Here is a 23346-nt window from a genome sequence, read left to right as displayed (position 1 = left end):
AACCGCCAGAAACCTTTATTTTCAAGGTGTGGCCCATTTGGCCTCCTGCAGTTACCCCTCCTCCGGGACACTGAGCTTCTCCTTCACCCCGCAGGCCACCACGGCGAAAAAGAACTCGGGGAAGAAGGTGCGGACGTACACAGCGGCCTTGGGAATGGGGTTGGCCATGAACACCTCCTGCTTCTTCCTCCGCACGGTGCGCATCACCTCCTCCGCCACCTCCACGGGGTGCACGCCGTAGGTCAGCTTCCTGAAAAAGACTGAACGGCCCCAGTGCGGGGCGGGGGTGATGGCCTCGGTGGGGAGCCGGCTGCTCAGAGCCCTGCAGGTGCACCAAGGCCGGGGAAGCGTGGGCTGTCCCTGGAGTCATAGGTTCCAGGCCCCCTCCGCCACCCACGGACCGCGGCGCCCAGCGGGAGACTCTCTACTCTGTGGGTTTCCTTCTGCATCTGTAAGGTGGACCTAGTTAACCGCTCTGGTCATTTCGCAGGGCGGTTAGGTGTGGGGAAAGGGATGCAAAAGAGGTCAGGATCTGAGAAGGTGCCAGGTGGATTAAGGGGCTGTTGTTTATAACTGTTGTCAAGCTGTGCTTGTCAGGAGCGTCCTGGAACCCGTGGTCTGTCCCCCGGCAAGCCCCGATCTTGGATCATCTTAGTTCCTCAAGGTGGACCCAGAGCCTTGGGCAAGGGTAGCACCTCTAGGCTTGGAGTATCCCAGAATAGTGACCTTGACAAGGTCCACTGATTGATAGAGCGGCTAGTTGCTACTCCAGAACCTTTAGTCCTTTAGAGATCCCTGAGAGATAGGTATTGCTATTTCCTTTCTTTCTCTTTCTTTCTTCTTTCTTTTTTATTTCTTTCTCTTTCTTTCTTTCTTTCTTTGAGTTTCACTCTTGTCACCCAGGCTGGGGTGCAATGGCACTATCTGGGCTCACTGCAACCTCCACCTCCCGAGTTCAAGTGATTCTCCTGCCTCGGCCTCCCAAGTAACTGGGATTACAGGCACCCACCACCACGCCCAGTTAAATTTGTATTTTTAGTAGAGACGGGGTTTCTCCATGTTGGTCAGTCTGGTTTCGAACTTCCAACCTCAGGTGATCCGCCCATCTTGGCCTCCCAAAGTGCTGAGATTACAAGTGTGAGCCACCATGCCTGGCCTATCCCTCATTTTCTAAAATTTCTCTTGAGGTAGGTATTGCTATTATCCCTCATTTTCTAAAATGGAAACAGTAATAGCAATACCTGCCTCTTAGGGAGGCAGGAACTGATGAAGGGACTTGCTCATGTCCAACCCTCTAATGTGTGGCAGAGGCCGGCTTCCAGTGTGGGTGGCCTGGCTTTAGACTCTCGGCCTTCACTCTATGCAAGGGAAAGCGGGCAGGAAAGTTCTTCCAGCCCAAATCCTGGCCATTACATCTGGGAAACAGGCCCAGAGACAGGCAGTCCCTTGCCTAGGTGGCAGAGTAAGCTGAGTGGCTGAGCTCAGTGCATGCACGGGGTGGTAGGCTACTAGGATTCTGTCTACCAGCCACCTCAGGCCTAAAGGTTTGGGGCCCCTGCCCTGCTGTTTGGGGTTGCTGAGCCTCCTCCACCCCCACCCCCAGACTCATGCTTCAGGAGTACCCATCTGAAGGTCATCCACCCCCAGTGACACCGGACTGTTCCAGAGATCCCCCAGGGAACCCCAACTTCCCTCTGAAGTCTCACATTTCCAAATGGAGGCTTCCCAGTTTCCTTGCTGTGGATAAACATGGTATGACCGGATGAAAGTCGGGCTCACGGTGCTGATGACGACATCGTATTCCTCCACTTCCGCTCGGAGGCAGTCAAAGAAGCCCAGGGCTGCGTGCTTGGAGGCAGCATCTGCAGGAGAAACCATCCAGAGGTGAGTGGGCTTGGGATGCTCCCGGCCCTGCTTCCTGGTGGGCACATTGGAGGCAGGAGGACCGACAGGCACACTTCCTACAAGCGCAGAGCTGGGAGGGTCCTCAAGAATCTGCCCCTTGCTTTATGAATGAGGGCAGAGAGCCCTCGGGAGTGGTGGAAAAAGAGCTGGAATTGAATCCAGCTTAGCCACTTGCTGGGGGTGTGACATGATCTTGGGCAAATCACTTTGCCTCCCTGAGGCTCAGTTTTCTTATCTTTAAAATGGGGGCAATAGTTCCCTTGCCAAATTACTGTGATGATCAAATGAGAAAACATAGAATGCTGGCACAGCATGAATTACCCTTCCTTCCTAGGAAGGCCGATGCCTAAGAAACTTGTCCAAGGTCCGGGACCAGTTGGTGGCTGCATGAGCCTGAAGCACAGATATCCCTTCCCCATTCCAGTTCCCCTTTTCCTTGGAGAGCCCGTCTATGTAATCCACTTGCCAAATTCAGTTCAAATAGTAGATGCCATGGATCGGGCAAAAAAGGATCATTCCAGGAATTCCATAAAGGATGGAGTGGACATTGCTTAGGGCTTTGGGAAGTTAGAGCCACATCTGGGGTGTGATGCACCCCAACTTCACATTTTAGGGGTGTCAGTCAGAGGCAGAAGGGACAGAAGGTGGATGTACTGTGATTCCTGCCTTCAACCAGAACCCTCTCCTGATTCCCCCAGCCTGAGGAGCTGGCTGTCCCTCTCCTTCCATGCCTGCCCCTCTCCTTCCATGCCTACTTCCTCCTGCCCTTAGAAAACATCAAATCAGGCTGGGCGTGGTGGCTCACGCCTGTAATCCCAGCACTTTGGGAGGCTGAGGCAGGTGAATCCCCTAAGACTGGGAGTTTGAGACCAGCCTGGCCAAGATGGTGAAAACCCATCTCTAGTAAAAATACAAAAATTAGCTGGGGTTGGTGGGGCACATCTGTAATCTCAGCTACTTGGGAGGCTGAGGCACAAGGATCTCATGAACCTGGGAGGTAGAGGTTGCAGTGAGCTGAGATTGAGCCACTGTACTCTAGCTTAGGTGACAAGAGCAAGACTCCATCCCGCCCCCACCAAAAAAAGAGTAAATTGAAAATAAGAGAATTTGGGAGGATAGTAACTAAGAAGAATGTCAGGATCCATCTGCTTCTAACTTTCTCTATTTTATTTTCTCTTTTCAATTATGAAATATTTCAACATACAGAAAACTGTAATATGAGGTATTCTATCATAGTTGCCACAGAGCTCTCCCTCTCTCTCTCTTTTTTTTTTTTTTTTGAGACAGAGTCTTGCTCTGTCACCAGGTTGGAGTGCAGCAGCATGATCTCTGCTCACTGTAACTTCTGCCTCCTGGGTTCAAGCGATCCTCCTGCCTCAGCCTCCCGAGTAGCTGGGACTACAGGCATGTGCCACCACACCCGGCGAATTTGTGTATTTTTAGTAGAGACAGGGTTTCACCATGTTGACCAGGATGGTCTTCTTGCTTGATTCACCTCATTCATGAGTGAGGAACCCAAGACAGTGGCACCTGCATTTGAACCCTGCGCTGTGTAGGGGTTTAATGTCGTTTTTTTTTTTTTTTTCTTGAGACGGAGTCTCGCTCTGTTGTCCAAAGTGTTGTGATTACAGGCGTGAGCCACTGCACCTGGTCTCTTTTCTTTTTAAAAAGAGAGATAGGGGCCAGGCACGGTGGCTTGCACCTGTAATCCCAGCATTTTGGGAGGTCAAGGCGGGCGGATCATGAGGTCAGGAGATCAAGACCATCCTGGCCAACATGACACACTAAGATGGCTTGAATCAAGAAGATGGAGATAAGGTGTTGTCAAGGAGTGGAGAAAATGGAATCTATGTGCATTGCTGGTGAGGACGTAAAATGATGCAAGCACTGGAAAACAGCCTGGCTGTTCCTTGAATTGTTAAACATAGAGTTACCACGTGACCCAGCAATTCCTCTCCTAGGTAGATACCCAAGAGAGGTGAAAGCACATGTCCACAAAGAAACTTGTACATGAACATTCACGGCAGCATTATTCATAACAGCCCAAAGCAGAAACAACACAAATGCCCATCAACTGACTGATAAACACAAAATAGCTGCACACAATGAAAGACTATTTGGCCACAAAAGAAATGCAGGCCAGGAGTAGTGGCTCAAACCTGTAATCCCAGCACTTTGGGAGGGTAGGGTGGGCTGATCATGAGGTCAGGAGATCGAGACCAGCTGACCAGCATGGCGAAACACTGTCTCTACTAAAAATACAAAAATTAGCCAAGCATGGTGGCGCATGCCTGTAATCCCAGCTACTCGGGAGGCTGAGGCAGGAGAATCACTTGAACTCTGGAAGTGGAGTTTACCGTGAGCCGAGATCGCACCACTTCCAACCTGGGTGACATAGTGAGACCCTGTCTCAAAATAAAAAAAAAACCTGACTGATACATGTTACGAATAGTTGAACCTTGAAAATATTATGCTAAATAAGAAAGTCAAGCACAAAGTGACTGCACATTATGTGATTCTGTTGATGTGAAATGTCCAGAATAGGCAAATGTATAGAGACAGAAAATAGATTAGGGGTTGCATAGTGCAGGGAGGTGGGGGATTGGAGAATGATAGCTAAGGGCAGGGGACTTACTTTTTGGGTTGGTGAAAATGTCCAAAAATTGATTATGGTGATGAATGCACAGCTCCATGAATATACTAAAAATAGTGGAACCAAAAGTTTTTCTTTTTCTTTTTTTGAGACAGAGTCTCACTCTGTCTCTCAGGCTGGAGTGCAATGGTGCAATCTCGGCTCACTGCAACCTCCCCCTCCCAGGTTCAAGCGATTCTCCTGCCTCAGCCTCCTGAGTAGCTGGAATTACAGGCATGAGCCACCACACCCAGCTAATTTTTGTATTTTTAGTAGAGACGGGGTTTTGCCATGTTGGCCAGGTGGGTCTCGAACTCCTGACCTCAGGTGATCTGCCTGTCTCGGCTTCCCAAAGTGCTGGGATTATGGGTGTGAGCCACCACGCCCAGCAGAACCAGGCACTTTAAGTGGATGCATTGTGTGGCATGTGAATTGCATCGTCAATACAAGTGTTACCAAAATAATAATAAAAAAAGGTCTATCAGCTTGTTGTTCATTCATCCACCATCTCCTCGCTTCCTTTAGCCATTCAACAGTGAAGTGCCCCCTCTAGTAGGTGAGGAGCTGGGGACCCAGAGGTGGACAGAGGCGGCTCTGGCCTGATGGAGTCCTCAGTTCATCAGTCAGGTAGACACATGGGCACGTGACTTCCATGTGGTGTGGTTTTTTATTTTTGAGAGAGTCTTGCTCTGTCATTCAGGCTGGAGTGCAGTGGCACGATCTCGGCTCACTGCAATCTCCTTCTCCTGGGCTCAAGCAATTCTCCTGTCTTAGCCTCCCGAGTAACTGGGATTACAGGTGCACACCACCATGCGTAGCTAATTTTTGTATTTTTAGTAGAGACCGGTTTCACAGGCTGGTCTCAAACTCCTGACCTCAAGTGATCCTCCTGCCTTGGCCTCCCAAAGTCCTAGGATTACAGGTGCGAGCCACTGTGCCTGGCCCCATGTGGCGTGGTTAATGTGGGAGAGAGGTGGGAGCCTGCAGCAGGAAGGGCACATGCAGGATTCATTTCCTGTTAAGCCTGTATGCCAGGTTCTGAGCCCCAGACCCCCAATCTCCTTGCCTGGGTGGGTGGTAAGGGAACTGTGCTGGGGTGCTCAGGGGCATTGTGTTTCTTATTTTGGATCAGTCTAGGGTGGCATTGCTTCACTTCTGACATTACATGGGAAACTCTGTACCCCTTAATTCCTCAGCTGCAGAGAACCCAGACCATAGCTTGTGGGTGTGGAGACAGCCTTGGGAGAATTCTGAGTCCCCACTACTGTGTTTTGCAAATGTTCCCAGGAAACTCGTGCATTTGTCTTATACAGGTCAGTGACCAAAGGGCCCACTGTCATTCCCATACCTTGCTATGTTATGTCACCTCTGTGTCCCCATCACCTGGCTTTAGGCATTCAAATACTTTGTTGAATGAATGAAGGCATGAAGCAAAGGGGAGAAGGACTTTTAGGTGTATATTCATGGGATCTATCTGGAAAAAGTATACACCATGGAATACAATGCAGCCATCCTTTATTAGGGCTGCATAGTATTCCATGGTGTATACTTTTATACATGGTGTATAAAAGTCACCCAGCTGCTGAAAACAACAGACAGAAAGTTTAAAAATACAAGAAGCAGTGGGGAGATTGCTAAGTGGGCTGGGGAAGAGAGCAAAGACTGCTGCATGTGGCCCATTCATTCTTCTCTTCTTCAGGGGCCCCAGGTGGACTGCACTCCCCAGTGTTCTTTGCACTTAGGTGTGACTGAGTTCTCCCAAAAGGATGTGAGCAGAGGTGATGAGTGCCAGCCTGGGGCTTTGGACATTGGGCCTGGCTCCTCCATGCTCTCTTTCTTCTTGCCAGCAGGGACCCAGCTGTGACCACACAGAAGATGGTGCTGATGGGATGACCTAGAGTGACCCTGGGCCCCTCAGTGACCCTGCGGCACGGTGGCACCTGCTTGCTTGAGACGTTCCCATTGAGGCTACTACATGGAGGAGTAATCAGGTTTTTCTACATCACAGGCTCACAGCACCATAGACTAAAACTAACTAAGACAAATGGAAAAAGGAAGGTAAAACACTACTTAGAGGGGGTGTTACGGGCTGAATTCTATTATCAGCCCTTCCAAAATGTATATGCTGAGACCCACCCCCAGTGCTCAGAATGTGACTGTATTTAGAGACAGGGTCTTTATAGAGGTAATTAACATAAAATGAGGCCATTTGGCTGGACCCTACTCCGATCTGACTGGTGCTGTTATAAGAAGAGGAAATTTGGACATACAGGGAGGCAGCAGACATGCATGTGCACAGAGGAAAGACTACGGAGACACAGCAGGGAGGTAGTTATGGAGACACAGCAGGGAGGTAGTTGTCTGCAAGCCAGGAGGAGGGGTCCCAGAGGAAACCAACCCTGCTGACACCTTGATCATGGACTTCCAGCCTCCAGGATAGAAAAACAAATTTCACTGTGTAAGCCCCCAGCATTGGCATTTTGTTATGGCAGTCTGAGCAAATTCATATGGGACCCTACTCATTTTCCCCTCCCTTCTTCCCTTCCCCCTTGCACCCATCAAACATTTACTGAGCCCCTAATTTGCACATGGTAGTGTGGGCCATGAAGAAATGTATATGGCATGTCCCTGCCTCCCAGAACTAGCTCATGGGATGTGGAAATGGCTCCGGAATTTTTCCAGCTAGATTCCATGAACATACACCTAGAAGTCCTTCTCCCCCTTGAACTTTCAAGAGATTGCTCATCTTTGGAGCTGCCCCCTCCCTAAATTCTGCCCCCTTCTGTTTTTCCCAGTTTCTTCCTCAGAAGGGATCCATTGCCCTCCATTTTGTGATGTGCACCCGTCCTTCTCTTTCCCAATGGAAATCTTTCCTTCAAGGGCATCTTTATGGAGGAAGAGGCATTGGAGCTGTGACTGTGCATCTTTGTCAGGAGTGTGACCTTCACCTGGCCTTGTCATGTTCACCTAGTGCATGTTCTGCCCATATGGGAGATGGTGAGCTTTGCGGAGAGAGGGAGCTTATCTTTAATGTCTCAGCATCTGCCATAGCGACTTGTAGGCTGTAGGCGCTCAAGAAATAGGAACCATAGGGATGAAAGAAAACCCAGCAGATGGTGTCATCCTTGGACCCTTTCCCCTGTGACCATCTGCCTAGTCTTAGACATAACAGCTCCTGCCTTATAGCAGAACACATACAACAGAAGATGGCATATTTTTATCTTAGCAACTTACATGCTGTACGGAATGGGATCCCAAACTTCCCCTGGATGTTATTCACTAGCACAATTTGGCCTGTTCTCCGGGAGATCATGTTGGGAAGCAGGGCTGGAAAACACAGGACAGTGCGACTCTGAGACCGCCTTAGGCAGCAGCAGGGAGACCCCCCTACCCCAGCCCCCCTCATCACAGGGCTCTGCTACCTCCGCAGTCATTAGATTGCAGCACAGCAGGGATGGAATGGACCCTGCCATCATCTGTCCAGTGTTCCCAAAGCGTGGGCTGGTGAATTGCTGGTTGATTTCAAATTGGTGCTTTCCCACCAATGTGCATTTAGTGACACTAATTTTTTTAAATGCATATTTGTTTCGATTTTATTTTATTTTCCTCTCAACTTCCGTTTTAGATGTTGGGGGAACATGTGCAGATTTGTTACATGGGTATATTGCTCTCAGGTAGTGAGTACAGTACCCAATAGAACAGACACTGATCTCAATAGTAAGAAAGGCATTCCCTTTCCAGTTCTCCTACTGTGGCCTCAGGAAGGAAGAAGGAAGTCTCACATTGGCTCTAGTATGTCTTCAACACCTCTCTTGCATGTGCTAATCTTTTAAAAAAATTTATTATACTTTAAGTGCTGGGATACATTTGCAGAACGTGCAGGTTTGTCACATAGGTATACACGTGCCATGGTGGTTTGCTGCATCCATCACCCCATCATCTACATTACGTATTTCTCCTAATGTTATCCCTCCCCTGGCCCTCCACCTCCTGACAGGCCCTGGTGTGTGATGTTCCCCTCCCTGTGTCTATGTGTTCTCATTGTTCAACTCCCACTTATAAGTGAGAACATGTGGTGTTTGGTTTTCTGTTCCTGTGTCAGTTTGCTGAGAATGATGGTTTTCAGCCTTATCCATGTCCCTGCAAAAGACATGAACTCATCCATTTTTATGACTGCATAGTATTCCATGGTATATATGTACCACATTTTCTTTATCCAGTCTATCATTGATGGGCATTTGGGTTGGTTCCAAGTCTTTGCTATTGTGAACAGTGCCACAATAAACATATGTGTGCATGTGTCTTTACACTAGAATGATTTATACTCCTTTGAGTATATACCCAGTAATGGGATCGCTGCGTCAAATGGTATTTCCAGTTCTAGATCCTTGAGGAATAACCAGACTGTCAAGTGCTAACAAAGAGAGGGAAGATTCTGATGTTCTCAGGCTATCTTGGAAGAAGTTAATTTGTTTAATTTTCAGGTTGCTCTTTGTTTATTGAGAGTGAAAGAGGTTTTAAATCTATGTTGGTTTTATAAAGATTTCCTCCTAGAGTGAATTTAATTTAAAAAGGAGAAAATTCAGAGAAAGGTATTAAGTTAATAATAGTACAGGTGGAATGGGGATATGGCAAAAAATGAAAAGATGATGGTCAGAGTCAACTTTCAGAATGATCTGTGAAACAGCCCCTTCATGTTAAAGATGGACAAGCTGAGGTCCAGAGGTAGGGTCTAGACCCAGGGTCCTTCGTGAGTTAAAGGAGAAGCCCGTTCTGGCCCTTCTCCACTCCACTTTCTTCGCTCCTTGCTTGGATGCCACCAAACAGTCTCTGTTCAAGGTTGATGGATGACACACCTGTGCTGGCCTGTTTGGTGTGTCCATAGGGACTGGAATGGAGGAAACTGTTATCTCTGGGACACTGTTCTAGGAGATCTGGGAAGTCATCTTTCTGCCCCAAATGTTTCTTTCTCTTCATCTGTCTTAGTACTTGAAATCCTATTGTTAGAGGTACCCAGCATGGGAGCTGGTTGTAGAGAAGGTAGTTCCAAGATATGCTAGATCTTAGCCCTTGCCAGGACACCTCACTCCCTCATTGGAGGTGTTCCCCACATTCCACCCCCCCGAGCTTCTGTTTGATAAACTTTTATTTGTTTGGAGGGCAGGGGCTTCAACTTTTCATCCTATGGTCATTTCCAGCCCCACTTTCCAGGCTTCAGAACTACGTTTGAACCTGGTGGTGAGAAATCTGCACCTGGCTGTCTCCTTGGCCCCTCTAACAGGTTCACATAGGAATCCCCATCTTACTCATTAAAGGGAGACATCCTCCTGCCTTCCCTGTTTCTGTGAAGGAGTTGACAGAATACTGGGTCTCTTGTAGTTTGGTGATAAGCCCTTTTTTTTCTTCATTTCTGAGGACAGAATTTTTTTTTTTTTTTCCGAGATGGAGTCTTGCTCTGTTACCCAGGCTGTAGTGCAGTGGCACAATCATGGCTCACTGCAAGCTCCACCTTCTGGGTTCAAGCAATTATTCTGCCTCAGCCTCCCGAATAGCTAGGGTTACAGGCGCCCACCACCACGCCCGGCTAATTTTGTATTTACAGTAGAGATGGGGTTTCACCATGTTGGCCAGGCTAGTCTTAAACTCCTGGGCTCAGGTGATCCACCTGGCTCAGCCTCCCAAAGTACTGGGATTACAAGCATGAGCCACCACACCTGGCCAGAATCTTTACCTTTGATCAACTGTCATGGTTAGGAGCAGATCAACTGCAAGGTTATACAGCAGAATATACACAAGGATGAGACAATGGTTCAGAGACGTCGAATTGGAGGGAAACCATGGACGTGAGGAGAGAGAAGTAAAAAGACCAGGCTTGGGTGTGGAGACGGATTCACAGAGAGGGTGGTTGAAATACACCAATCACATGCTTCCTGAGTTCCTTTTCCTTCATAAACATCTCCAGTGGGAATGCTGAAAGCTTTCACCCAATAGGTAGGGAATTTTCTAAGGGGGTTGAGGGATTCCATACAGAATTGGATGACTGTCTGGCTATTTAACAGAGCCCTCTGTAGAAGCTGGTGGCCCACATCCCCACAGGAAAGTCAAACTCACGAGACCTTTTGTCAAGGTGATGGGTCCAAAGTAATTGGTATCCATGATCTTTTTGTCTAGTTCCAGAGAAATCTTATGAGCAGGCCCCTTCACCTTCACACTGGCATTGTTGATAAGGATGTCCACACAGCCATAGCAATCCAGGACTTCTTTTGCCACATCTGGGACACAGCTGATGTCCGAGAGGTCCAACAGGACCAGCTTTGGGGTGAACGTCTGCTGAACCAACGAGAGAGTCAGGGTATGCGTGAGATATCCTCCCTCTTACAGACCTTGGGAGCCCTCGATCTAAAAGCCACCTATTTTGAAATTCAAAGATCATGAAATGGCTGCAAATAAATAAATAAATAAAATAAAGACAAGAAGCAGAAATCATTCTGGGATGAAGGATATTGCCAGAGAATTCATTCTTGGGGACCAGGGCAAAAACAACAACAAATCTAGACGTGAATATGCAGCAATAAGTCTAAGCTTTTGGCCAAGGTTCCAGAACCGATAAATGAATATCGCCCTTCACAGTGGTCCCCTTTGTGGGCTGTGCACTGACTCCAGTGGTGACATCATTACTTTTAATGTATCTGAGCTCCTTTGTAGAAACTGCTTTTCAACCTGGCTTGCAAGATGCAAAAAAAAAAAAAAGAAAAAAAAAATTCATCACAATACTTTATAGCCACAAAAACTAAAATTGGGCTGGCCCAGGTGAGGTGGTTTATGCCTGTAATCTCAGCACTTTTGGAGGCTGAGGTGGGCGGGTCACCTGAGATCAGGAGTTCGAGACCAGCCTGGCCAACATACCCCATCTCTACTAAAAATACAAAAATTAGCTGGGCATGGTGGCATGTGCCTATAATCGCAGCTACTCAGGAGGCTGAGGCAGGAGAATCGCTTGAACTCGGGAGTTGGAGGTTGCAGTGAGTTGAGATCGCACCATTGCACTCCAGCCTGAACAGCAGAGAGAGACTTCATCTCAGAAAACAAACAAGCAAACAAAAAACCTAAAATCATACACTCAACACAGTATTTTTGGAGCATCTATGTGCCAGGCACTGTGTTCAGCCAGACACTTGCTGCATGAAGACTCTATTGATCTAGGGATGTGTAGGAGGGTGGACAGATGGGAAAATTCACGACACCGAGTGGGAAATGCAATCCCAGTGTTTGACAAAGACTAGTCCTTAGATATGCCCTTGAAGAGAGGGTTCTGTGGTCAAATTTGTCTGAGAAACACAGGCTGTTCTCCAAGTTCTTCTTGGAGATACACAGTGAACATTGGCATATCAAAGGCTCTGAAAAGTCCCGTAGTAAAGAATCTGGACAAGCTTAGCTGAACTCAGTGTTTCTCACTCAACTGACTGAAAACCCGTTTACCAAGTGCCTAATCACATCCCTAGAAACACATTTTGGGGGATTCTGTGTTGTCCTGTTTGATTCATCTCCTCAAATACCAAACTTACCTCTGAATTACTTTGAGCTGGTTCTTTTTTTTTTTTTTTAATTTGAGTCAGAGTTTTGCTCTTGTTACCCAAGTTGGAGTGCAATAGTGCAATGTCAGCTCACTGCAGCCTCCCCCTCCTGGGTGCAAGCAATTCTCCTGCCTCAGCCTCCTGAGTAGCTGGGATTACAGGCATGCACCATCACACCCAGCTAATTTTTGTATTTTTATCAGAGACAGGGTTTCTCCATGTTGGTTGACTGGTCTCGAACTCCCGACCTCAGGTGATCCACCCACCTCAGCCTCCCAAAGTGCTGGGATTACAAGCATGAGCCACTGCACCTGACTTAGCTGTTTCTAAACACCAAATGCAACCTCAAAGGTAAAGATTAGAAACAAATATCCTGAAGGGAGCCCCAAAGACAGTTCCCTGACCAATGCTCCAGGAAGCCTTTGGAAACTGCAGCCTCATTGAAATAAGTGTTCACTTCCTGGGAGACTTCTTGGGAAGGGGTCTCATTTATCTGGTTTCTTTGAAGGAGATACCAGTTGAGGTATTAAAAAAAAATGGCTGTGTTTGTAATCACAGCTGGTACCTGTAATATCCTCTGTGTTCCATATCCTTGTTGAGTTTGACTTATATAGAGTCAGGGCAAGGGGCCGTGGCTAAAGAACACAATTTTGTCATGGTGCGTGGTCATAACAAGTCAACTCCTTATGAATGGTAAACTTGCTATGCCAGAGTCATTGGGTTCATTGCCTCACATTCCCCAAAGCAATCACCAAGTTTCCTCCATTTGGTCCACAAGCTGGTCCTGAATGACCAACAGAGGCTGGGAGTGCCCAGGGTTACCCATGCTGATGGCTGGAAGACCTTACCTTGCTGGGGTCAGCCACGCTGATCAAGGCATCATAGAGGTTCTCTAGTCTCTCCCAGTTCTTTCCACACAGCACCAGCCTTGCCCCACCCGTGTGGAACACCCGAGCACACTCTGTGGGGAAGAAGGAAACAGGGCAGAGCACCCTGTGTGTATGGAGCCATGGACAGTGAACCCCCTCTCTTGGGAACTCATGAATTCAGAAAACTCAGAAGTCTTAGCACCATGAGGTCCTTTAGGAGTCATTTCATTCAACTCCCTCCTGGGGCTGGAATTTTTGTCATTTCCAGTCTCCACTTAGTTGCTTCCGTGAAAGGGAGCTCATGTAGTGAGACAACTCTCCCTTTGTTAGAAAGTTGTGCTTACTGGCCAGGCCCGGTGGCTCACACCTATAATCCCAGCACTTTGGGAGGCCGAGGTGGAGGATCACCTGAGGTTGGGAGTTCGAGACCAGCCTGACCATCATGGAGAAACCTCGTCTGTACTAAAAATACAAAATTAACTGGGCATGGTGGCCCATGCCTGTAATCCCAGCTACTCAGGAGGGCAGGGGAATTGTGGTATTGGAGAGAGGGTGCAATTGAGGTGCTGGACTATGAAGTCTAAATCAGGTGGGAGCAGGACTGAAGGCAGAAAAGGCCAAGATAGATTTGTAGAGATAAGAGCCAAGCAGAGAGTTGTAGGGATGAGAGGTCTCCATGAGGCCTGAAAACAGGTATACTGGGTATCCCTGAGAGAGCTGGGAGGAGGGCTCTGGGAGGGCTCAGTCTGCTGACAGAGGGAAACCTGAGTCCAGACGTAACTGGGTTAACAAGGTCACCTTGAATTGTTAAGGCTGCAGAGAAGGGAAGATTCCTCTCAGTTCAGGTGTTTTATTGAGAAAGAAGCTGTCCATGATGAGTCTGGATGACAAAAGTCAATAAGGATGCCAATTTGTTTCCAAGTTAAATTGATCAGGTAAATCAGGATTTCAACGGGTCTCGGGAAATGACAGACAGATTCTACACTTTATATGGCATATTTTGCACATTTGAATTGGAATATTCAGTATGAAGGAAAACAAAGAACATTTTGAAAAACAGTTGTTAAAATATATTGTAAAACTACAGAAACTAAAGAGTTAGCAGTTCGAGTGTAGATAGAAATATTAATAATAAATAGAGCCATGTATTGAGGAGAATTTAGTGTATGATAAAGCTAGCATGTTGAATCAATGGGAAAAGAGTGTATTATGTAAAAAGTGGGAGCTCAGCACAGTGGCTCATGCCTGTAATCTCAGCACTTTGGGAGGTCAAGGTGAGCAGATCACTTGAGGTCAGGAGTTCAAGACCAGCCTGGCCAACATGGTAAAAACCATCTCTGATAAAAATTGAAAAATTTAATCCCAGCTATTTGGGTAGGATTAATTTCTTGAACCCAAGAGATGGAGGCTGCAGTGAGCAGAGATCATGCCACTGCACTCCAGCCTCGGCAAAAGAGTGAGACTGTCTTAAAAAAAAAGTGGTATTTGAATACCTATTTGGGACAGAAAAAAGCTGGATACATTACAACAAAATATACTAAATAGTAAAATATAAAAACAGAACTAGAAGAAGGTAGGGATGAATATATACCCTTACACTGGGGAGAGGCTCCTGAGCATCCATCGAAGGAAAAAAATCATAACAGAAATGATTTTACCTTTTTTTTTTTTGAGATGGAATCTCAGTCTGTCACTCAGGCTGGAGTGCAATGGCGTGATCTCAGCTCACTGCAACCTCCACCTCCCATGTTCAAGCAATTTTTCTGCCTCAGCCTCCCAAATAGCTGGAATTACAGGCATCCACCACAACACCCAGCTAATTTTTGTATTTTTTAGTAAAGATGGGGTTTCCCCATGTTAGTCAGGCTGATCTCGAACTCCTGACCTCAGGTGATCCACCTGCCTCGGCCTCCCAAAGTGCTGGGATTACAGGTGTGAGACACCACGCCCGGCCTAGATTTTACCCTTTTAAAATAATCTTCTTATAACAAAACAAAAAAATCCACCCATAAATAAAGGACAACACAAATTTAGAGAAAAAGTGTTTATAATCTATATGTCAGAAAAGGGTTAATTTGATATACGAAGAACTCTTACAAATCAATTAGAAAAAAGATAAATTTGCTAATAAAGAAATTGGTTAAGGAGATGAGTAAGCAATTCATTAAAAAAAGTATCAAGATACAGAAGATGAGTCAATACCAGTAATAAGTAAATGCAAACTAAAATATGGGACTAATTTTAATCTATCAGGTAATAAAATACAAAATTGGAAATAGTCTTGGCCACATTGGCTGCTGTGAATGGTCAGGGTCACACACTCACTGCTGGTGGCAGTATAAATTGCTGCAGTCTTTTGGAAGGAAATCCTTGACAGTATACTTAAAGTAAGCGAAGACTTTGATTCAGTGATTTCATGGATGGGCATTTATTCTAAGGAGATAATTAAGAATGTCCGTATAGACATAGTTATAATATTGTTTATCTCAGTACCAGCTATAAGAGTTAAGAGTTGGAGATAATTGTAAATGTCCGATGTAATAGGGATTGGTTAAGTAAATTATAGTACATCTACACACAGACAATTTTGAAGCCCTTACAATTGAGGTTGCAGAAACTGGTCTATTGACATGGAACGAAGTTCACAATAGAGTAAGTTTAAAAATAATTTTTAAAAGGATTCAAAACAGTGTGTTGAATACAATGCCATAAGGCTGGGTTGTATCTGTGTGTGTGTTCATGTATATAATAGGATAGTAAATCTACATATCTGTATGTAACAGTAGATTAAATTGGAAGTTTAACTGAGGCACTGAGATCAAATAGATATAAAATTCCAAAGTTAGATGCCAGTTCAAGATGCTGATTTTAAAAGGAAATTTAAAAAACCTGTTTATGAAGTTCAATTCCCTTTACCCACAAATAGGACACAAAAGAATCAGAGGAGGAGGAATAGAGGGGACTTTGAAGGAAGATTCCCCTGGGGAGAACATTAGGTTTTTGCCCATGGGCCCAGGTAGGGGCTGTTTTCATTGCCTCCATCCTAGAGAGAAGGGCACAGGAAGAATCAACTGAACAGCACGGTTTCCTGCAGCCAGGAGCCCAGCCTGATGTCTTATAGGCAAGATCCTGGACACAGCCAGTGCCCTGAGGCGAGAGAAAAGGAAAGCTGGGACCTCTGCATCGGGGTGGCCTGCAGAGCCAAGGCAGTCACAGCCACCAATCGCAGGGTAGGCCATGAGTTGGTTGAGAGCTCGTCTCAAGTCTGCCCAAGAGGATCTCTCAGGAGGGCAGTGGGACTCCAAAGGACAGGGTTGGTAGGGGGTAGACTTCCTGGGAACCAGGGGCTGAGGAGGGATTGAGCAAGTGGAGAAAAAACCCACGTCTCCCACTTCACAGAAATGAAGTAGCTGGGATTACAGGCACCTGCCACCATGCCCGGATAATTTTTGTATTTTAAGTAGAGACAGGTTTCGCCATGTTGGCCAGGATGGTCTCGAACTCTTGACCTCAGGTCATCCACTGGCCTCGACCTCTGAAAGTGCTGGGATTACAGATGGGAGCCACTGCACCTGGCCAGAGGAGCCAGCTCAAACCTCTGGCCTTAGCCATTATTTAGAACAGCTGGGAGCATTCTTCCCCATCATGCCATTTTCCTTCTCCGCTAACACCTTGCCTTGCCCAGGTGGGCCTGGGCGGCTGGAGCCCAGTGGCATGCACAGTGCCTCAGTGCTATTGAAACCAAGCCTAGAGGCCCTGCTCCCAAAGAAGTCATTTCTGCTGGAACCAGCCTTCGGTATACCCAGGTGTCCTTATTTCTATTCTTTCATCATCTCCGCTCAGCATGTATCTCTCATCAAGCACTTTGGTACTAGGCTTTTTCTTTTTCATTCAACAAACATAAATCAAGCCCTTCTTTCTGTATTTCTTCAATCTAAGAATGCCATCAATGATGAGCTGTCTTCTGATTTCAGAGATAATAAATGACTTTCATTTTTAATTTTTTTTGAGACAGGGTTTCACTCTGTCACCCAGACTGGAATGCAGGGTTGTAATTTTGGCTGGCTGCAACCTCTGCCCCCAGGGTTCAAGCAATCCTCCCACCTCAGCCTCCTGAGTAGCTGGGAGTACAGGCACATGCCACTATACCTGACTAAGTTTTGCATTTTTTGTAGATATGGGGATCTCACTATGTTGCCCAGGCTGGTCTTGAGCTCCTGAGTTCAATTGATTCATCTGCCTCAGGCTCCCAAAGTGCTGGGATTACAGGCATGATCCACAGCGACTTTTTAAAGGGTGACCTGTGGGGATTGTAAGATGCTATTGATTGGAAGACAATCAGTCTGATTTCAGAAATGTTTAAAGGAGAGAAGCTGCATCTTTGAGGTGATAACACACAGGCAGGGCTGATGCTCTGCTGTACTCACTGATGCAGCTCAAGTGCGGGGGTTGGATGTTTTGATCATCACTCTTGTTGCAGACACGGTGGGTACAAGGTGACAGGATTCCCGACTTGGCTGAATTCTGCAGGTTTGGAGCAAGGGCTAGACGTCTGACCTTTGTCTGTTTGATTTCCCTAGTAAACAATTTGGCGCGGCACTCCCTGCTGCTCCCGGCACCACCCACGGGGTTCATGCAGGTTCCGTGGCATCAGGGTGTGCAGTGGCTGTGTGCAGCCTGAGTTGGCCACTCAGTGCCCTGGACTTGAGACATGGAACAGCTGGAACCTGGAATCACTGTTGTCAGCAGCGTGGGAGCCAGGCATTTATTTAAAGTCACACACACCCAGCATCTCAAGTTACTGCTAAGTACTGGGACTTTATTTTTTTCTTCTTTGCATTTCTTTCCAGGTTGGGTCAATGTGATAGAGTAAAAAAAGAGCCCTGACAGCAGACATGACAGGCTCAGCCGTGGGATCCTCCTGTAAAAGCTGTTTCCCTCGTGAGATTTATTTCCTGGGTGCCTGATTGGTGTCATGTGTGACTACAACTGAATGAGATGTTTTAAAAATGAATGAGATGATTAAAACAAACACACATCTCTCAACGATAAATAAAACTGTATTTCTACTAATAAGACACAAAAATAGCAAGGCTGCAGAAGAACTGAGCAACCTCCCCAACCAACGGGATTGAATCTGCACTCGTAGGACAGTGGCAGAATGAACATTCTTTTCCAGCACTCGCAGAACCTGTACCAAGATAGATCCTAAGACAAACCTCCACAAATTCAAAAGAATTGAAATTATACAGAGTATATTCTCCAGCCATGTTGGAATCAAACTGGAAAGCAATCAAACACATGTGCGAGAACACAGTTATCCAAAGGAGGGCCTTCCCTGCTCATGTGACACTTTTAGAGGTTATTCATTAACTACGCATTTTCTGAGTATGCCAACCAAGCATGGAGCTCGGTGCGGAGGCTGCCTGGGTGAACAAAACGCAGACTCCAGCACTGGGAAGCCTGTATCTAGTGGATACACTGAGAAACATACAGATACGGCATGAGAAATACACTAATGTGGTATGCACTTACAAGGGGCCAGGTCACAAGCTGGCCCCACAAGGGTCATTCAACAGGAAGGAGCAATGAAGGTGTCAGGAAAGGCTCCAGGGTAGAGGCCACGTCAGGGGTCGCATATGAGCAGCCTGGTGCAATGCCAGACAAAGATGCACCATTGGGAGAGCAAATTTTCCGCAAAGCCTTCTTTCTGAAAGGCTCTAGGTGAGCACCTCTTTTCCACTCTCCCTGTTGCCTAGTGTCTGGTCTGATTGATGCATGTGTGTGCCCTGCCTGGCTTGCTCCTGAAGAAGGAGTTTGAGTTTGTGTACCTTGCTCCCTCTTTTTTTTTTTTTTTTTTTTTGAGACAGAATCTTGTTGCATTGCCAGGTGCCAGGCTGAAGTGCGGTGGCGCGATCTCGGCTCACTGCAACCTCCGCTTTCTGGGTTCAAGCAATTCTCCTGCCTCAGCCTCCCGAGTAGCTGAGACTACAGGTGTGCGCCACCATGCCCAGCTAGTTTTTGTATTTTTAGTAGAGACGGGGTTTCACCACATTGGCCGGGATTGTCTCGATCTCTTGACCTCGTGATCTGCCTGCCTTGGCCTCCCAAAGTGCTGGGATTACAGGTGTGAGCCACCGCACCCAGACACTTTGCTCCCTTTTGATGCAGGATATCCTCTCTAGAAATTGTTTGTGGAACTCATCTGGGGCCACGTAGAGAGCCCAGTCTGTCTGCCTTATGCTTTGTTTTTTATTTGGTTTTTTATCTTACAAGATGGACCCAGGTGGATCACCCACTGAAATCAAAGCCATCCTCAAAGCGTGCAGATTGGCTCCCATTGGGATGCCGAAGAGGATGAGCAGCAGGCTCTGAGGGAATTCTCAGGAACATTGCAAATATTTTCATGATGGCAGCACCATGGCAGTAAGTGGCCAGCCCCCGAGAGGGATGCTCAGAGGCAATGCTCAGGACATAGTGGACTCAGTGGGTACTTGTTGATTTACTAATGAATGTTTGGCCGTGTGGCTTCTATAATTGATTAAAAATAATAAAAACAGCTGGGCATAGTGGCTCATGCCTGTAACCCCAGCACTTTGGGAGGCCAAGGCAGGCAGATCACGAAGTCAGGAGATCCAGACCATCCTGGCCAACACGGTGAAATTCCGCCTCTGCTAAAAATACAAAACTTTTGTCAGGTGTGGTAGCACACACCTGTAGTTCCAGCTACTCAGGAGGCTGAGGCAGGAGAATCGCTTGAACCCAGGAGGTGGACGTTGCAGTGAGCCAAGATCACCATGGCACTCCAGGCTGGGCTACAGAGCGAGACTCTGTCTTAAAAAATAAAAACAAAATAAAAACAACAGCAAAGGTTGCACTAATTATATAATAAATAAAGTTGTACTACCATTGTCTGGAAGGATAGAGTCAGAATCTTGCAAACTTAGGAACAATTACGCCTCCTCATGTCATATATGTCACCAGCAGAAGGGCCCCTCTGAGACTATATAATTCAGGGGTTGCAAATGCAAATGCCTTCCATGCCAGCAAGTGCAATGATTGAAAGAATCAGGCCTAGTGTGAGGCAATAGGGATGGGTGGGATGTGTGGCCCACTAGAGTGGGCACGTTCTGCCTACGTGTGTTCATTATCGTCATTACTAACCCTTGAGTGATACCCACTGAGCTCCAGGCGCTATTCTAAGTGCTATCCATCTATGAACTCATTTATTCCTCACAATGGCATCATGAGGTAGAGACTGCTGGTATTCTCGCTTTACAGATGAGAAGTTTAGGGCAGAGAGGTGAAGTAGCCAGCTAGTCAGCGCTGGAGCCAGGAACTGAACCCATCTCGTCCTGAGTCCGGGCTCACGACCAGTACACTGCTCCAGCTAAAGGCTTTGCATTTTCAGAATTTCCAGAAACTCCCCGAAGGCAAAACAAATCACATCTGCAGACCAATTTTAACCCTTAGACTGTGAGTTTGCAACCCTAGATATTCGGCCCCCTTCATTTATCAGGAATCTGCAGCCTCCAAAAGATGGGAAACTTGCTGGTTAATGATAGAAGCTGGGAGAGAGCACAGGATCGATCCCCTCCTGCCTAGCAGGTTTGCCCACACACCATCCTGCCACCCTGCCAGTCCCTGCGGGCAGAAATGGGCACAGGTGGGAGCAAAGCCAGCTTACCCTTGCCCAGTCCTGAGATGGCATCGGTGATCACCACCACTTTGTTCTGCACAGCTGACTTTGACCACAGCCTGGACACCTCTTGATAAATGAAGAGGAGGCCGCTGATTCCCAGGAGCAGCAGGGGCAGCATCAGCACAGCCATGACTCCCATCTTGTCCTGGGGGACGACGGAGTAAAAGGGGATTGGCTTTGCAAAGAGATGCTGATCGGGACACTCAGGGCTGGGGGAGGCCAAGGCTGCAAGGAGCTCGGCTCTGTGCAAGCCTCCAAGCTGAACACCCAGTAAGCATGCGAATCCCCAAATGTTCAACAAATAGGAAATTACTCACAGTGTCTCCAGAAGCGAATGGAATCCAGGGGACCTGCCCTCCCCAAAGGTTAATTGCAAACTTAATTAAAATGGGTCTGCATTTTTTGGAAGAAAATCCATGTGTTAAGGCCACTTGCTTGGGCCCTAATGGTTATTTATAGCTTTCAGTTGCACTAAAAGGCTTTCAGAATAAATATAGTGTCTATTCTGATATTCAGGAACACATGCTGGCCGGGTCTGATTTCACGGCTCTTGCCAAAGCTCTCCTGGCTTGCCTTTCTATTAGAGGTTTCCTCTGCGGTTTGGGGCTGAGCACGAGGGATCAGAACCTGGGACATTCAGCACAAACATCCTTGCCCTCACTTCCAGTAACGCTCGCAATCAGGTAGCTTCCAGGTAGTTTGGATGGATGTGGCAGAAGGGCCATCTGGCATTTGCTTTCTAGTTGGAGGTGCAAAGCATAGAAAACTGTTCAACAGAATGAAGCCTTTTGCAGAAAGAACCACTTGGAGGTGTGACAGGAAATAGCAGAAAGAGCACAGTTTTGGGAGTGCTTCTCACCTCTGAGCCGTAGCTTCCTTGGCTGTAAAATGGGCGGGACCATTGAGAGGAAAAACGATCTGCATCGCGTTAACCTAGCACAGACCCTGGGCCATCAGAAGGTAACTGTTGTTATCTTTCGTGATTAAGGATACTGAGAATTTATCCCCAATGTGAAATATTTTCATTACATAGGGAAACTCAGTAGGATTAGAACTGGAGACGCAGAAACCCAGTTCAAGGGCTGGAGCCGTCCCAAACCAGAAGGCCAATCACAATCAGGTCCTAAGTTGTGTGTAAACAGCATTGGACCAATCAGGACTGGGGCTAAGAGCTCTGTGTGTGTGTGTGCGCACACCCGCGTGTGTATCTGTAGGGGATAAGGAAGACTGTATTTCTTTCTTGGAAATTAGAAATAACCAGGAAGATTTTAAAAGTCCCAGCATTTTATTCACATTTAATACACATATTAGAAACACGCACTTAAGTTTATGGCTTGACAAATCTTCATAGACTGAACATATCACATGACCAGCATGCAGATCAAGAAACAGAACATTGCCAATGCGCCCCATCCTGTCTCCTTCCAGCCCTAAGGGTAGCTATTTCCTCACTTTTAAAAGCACATATACAGTTTTACCTGCATGTGTGGTTTTTTGTTTTGTTTTGTTTTGTTTCACTTGAACAAACTCTGTTAAATTTAACTTGTCTAAAGTTTTCTTTTCTTTTTGAGATGGAGTCTTGCTCTGTCGCCAGGCTGGAGTGCAGTGGCGTGATCTTGGCTCACTGCAACCCCTGCCTCCTCGGTTCAAGCGATTCCCCTGCCTTCGCCTCCTGAGTAACTGGGACTATTGGCGTATGCAACCATGCCCAGCCAATTTTTTGTATTTTAGTAGACAGGGTTTCACCATATTGGCTAGAATGGTCTCGATCTCCTGACCGCATGATCTACCTGCCTCAGCCTCCCAAAGTGTTGGGATTACAGGTGTAAGCCAATGCACCCGGCCAAGTTTTTCTTTTAATAAATTATTATCTGAGTTCAGTGCTGCTGATTGGTCAGGTGAGATAGTGTCTGAGAAGTGTCCGTCAGCTTAGTGATGTGGAGTCATTGGTGACATTGACGGGAGCCTCTGTGTGAAGGCTATCGTGGGGTTTCTGCTGTCTTTCAGACTTACTGTCAGTGGCTCTGCCATGAGCCAACTCTGCAAGATGGTTCCTGACTCACTCAAACTCCCTAGACTTGATGCTTTGAAAGCAGTTTTCTGCCTACCTGGATATTTGGATGATGGTCTCAACAAGCCTAAAAGATGCTTTGAGCCACTAACCTATAGATTCCTCAGAGCTTGGTTGAATAACACTAAACACCTTCAATTTTGCCTCACGTCCTTGATGATGGAGAAGAGGCAGGACAGGACAGAGGGTTCTTTGTCATGAAATTATATTTCAGTTTGGGCAAAGTTCCCAGGGAGCTTTAGTTAAACTATTGAAAACTCAGATCCACTAGGGGGCATGGGGATTTAGTTTTTTTTCTCCAATTTAATTGCCACAGGGCAGATACGGAATCCACAAGGAGATTCTTTCTCCAAATACCTGTCGCTTTACTAGTCTATGTAGGAAAGAATCCTGAAGTTTTGCCTAACTCTGAAATTATGGTATTTTCTTTTCTTTTTTGAGATAGAGTCTTGCTTTGTTGTCCAGGCTAGAGTGCAATGGCGTGATCTCTGCTCATTGCAACCTCCGCCTCCCAGGTTCAAATGATTCTCCTGCCTCAGCCTCCTGAGTAGCTGGGATTACAGGCACCTGCCTCCATGCCTGGCTAATTTTTG

General features: G+C 46.8%; 1 protein-coding gene across 3 annotated transcripts; it reads right to left on the bottom strand.

The window, feature by feature from the left end:
* Positions 1-21139, bottom strand: DHRS7C (dehydrogenase/reductase 7C). Of its 3 annotated transcripts, none has more exons than XM_012457588.2 (7): positions 21000-21139; positions 20668-20827; positions 12960-13072; positions 10654-10867; positions 7772-7864; positions 1707-1862; positions 1-260 (listed from the first exon to the last, which is right to left on the bottom strand). In XM_012457588.2, the coding sequence occupies exons 2-7, from the start codon at positions 20819-20821 to the stop codon at positions 52-54; spliced, it is 939 nt and encodes a 312-aa protein (XP_012313011.2). In that variant the 5' UTR covers positions 20822-20827; positions 21000-21139; the 3' UTR covers positions 1-51. The 3 variants fall into 3 exon arrangements, with proteins under 3 accessions (XP_012313011.2, XP_012313012.2, XP_012313013.2); XM_012457589.2 differs by having other exon boundaries at positions 10654-10864; XM_012457590.2 differs by lacking the exon at positions 7772-7864.
* Between the last annotated feature and the right edge of the window lie 2207 nt (positions 21140-23346).

Source organism: Aotus nancymaae, unplaced genomic scaffold (genome assembly GCF_030222135.1).
Source record: "Aotus nancymaae isolate 86718 unplaced genomic scaffold, 86718_ANA_hifiasm-v0.15.2.pri h1tg000018l, whole genome shotgun sequence".
Taxonomy (NCBI): Eukaryota; Metazoa; Chordata; class Mammalia; order Primates; family Aotidae; genus Aotus; species Aotus nancymaae.
The sequence above is the reverse complement of the archived record's forward strand: the minus strand, read 5'-3'. Positions and strand labels throughout refer to the sequence as shown.

Excerpts from the sequence above, each read along its gene's own strand:
- DHRS7C (XM_012457588.2), bottom strand. The coding sequence starts at position 20,821 with ATGGGAGTCATGGCTGTGCTGATGCTGCCCCTGCTGCTCCTGGGAATC. Across the intron at positions 10,868-12,959 it reads GCGTGGCTGACCCCAGCAAG|CAGACGTTCACCCCAAAGCT; the intron begins GTAAGGTCTTCC and ends TCGTTGGTTCAG. Across the intron at positions 7,865-10,653 it reads ACCCATCACCTTGACAAAAG|CCCTGCTTCCCAACATGATC; the intron begins GTCTCGTGAGTT and ends TGTGTTTTCCAG.